At 62.7% G+C, this 453-nt stretch overlaps 1 protein-coding gene across 1 annotated transcript in view; it reads right to left on the bottom strand.

The window, feature by feature from the left end:
- FAM136A (family with sequence similarity 136, member A) overlaps nt 1-146 on the bottom strand; it is a 4,549-nt gene extending 4,403 nt beyond the window's left edge. The window contains exon 1 of the mRNA XM_010829802.1: nt 5-146. Coding sequence (XP_010828104.1) covers nt 5-127 — 123 coding nt within the window. The 5' untranslated portion in view covers nt 128-146. The remainder of the gene's footprint in view (nt 1-4) is intronic.
- Nucleotides 147-453: the final 307 nt, after the last annotated feature.

Here is a 453-nt window from a genome sequence, read left to right as displayed (position 1 = left end):
CCTGCATCTTCCAGATATTTTCCCTCTCCAGACTCTTCACCATGGAGTCCACCGCCTCCTGCACCCGGAGCTGCTGCAGCTCCGCCATGGCGACCCGCGCGGTTCCCGGCTGCGCCAGCGCCCACATGGCCTCCCGCGCACGGGCCCGCCCCCTCGCCGCCACTTCCCGGGTCACCGCGGCGCGCCCTTCCCCTGCCCACGCCGCCCCCTAGCGTCCGAGAGGAGTAACTGCACTCCTGGCGGCCCGCTCCCGCGGCGCTCCGGGGTCCCGCCCCTGGCGTCCCCGCCCACCCCCCGGGATTCTTTACCAGGTCTGCGCACCTCGGCTAGTGCCAAACAGTTCTTTTTCTCCTTACCTGTCTGGGTCCCTGCTCCCCTCTCTTACTTAAAGTTCTTTAAATTCATTTTTGTTTATTTATAAGAAACTGAAGTAAGTAATGCTCAAAATTCTCC

The sequence above is a fragment of the Bison bison genome, unplaced genomic scaffold (assembly GCF_000754665.1).
Source record: "Bison bison bison isolate TAMUID 2011002044 unplaced genomic scaffold, Bison_UMD1.0 scf7180017864508, whole genome shotgun sequence".
NCBI lineage: Eukaryota > Metazoa > Chordata > Mammalia > Artiodactyla > Bovidae > Bison > Bison bison.
This window is presented reverse-complemented; position numbering and strand designations above follow the sequence as displayed.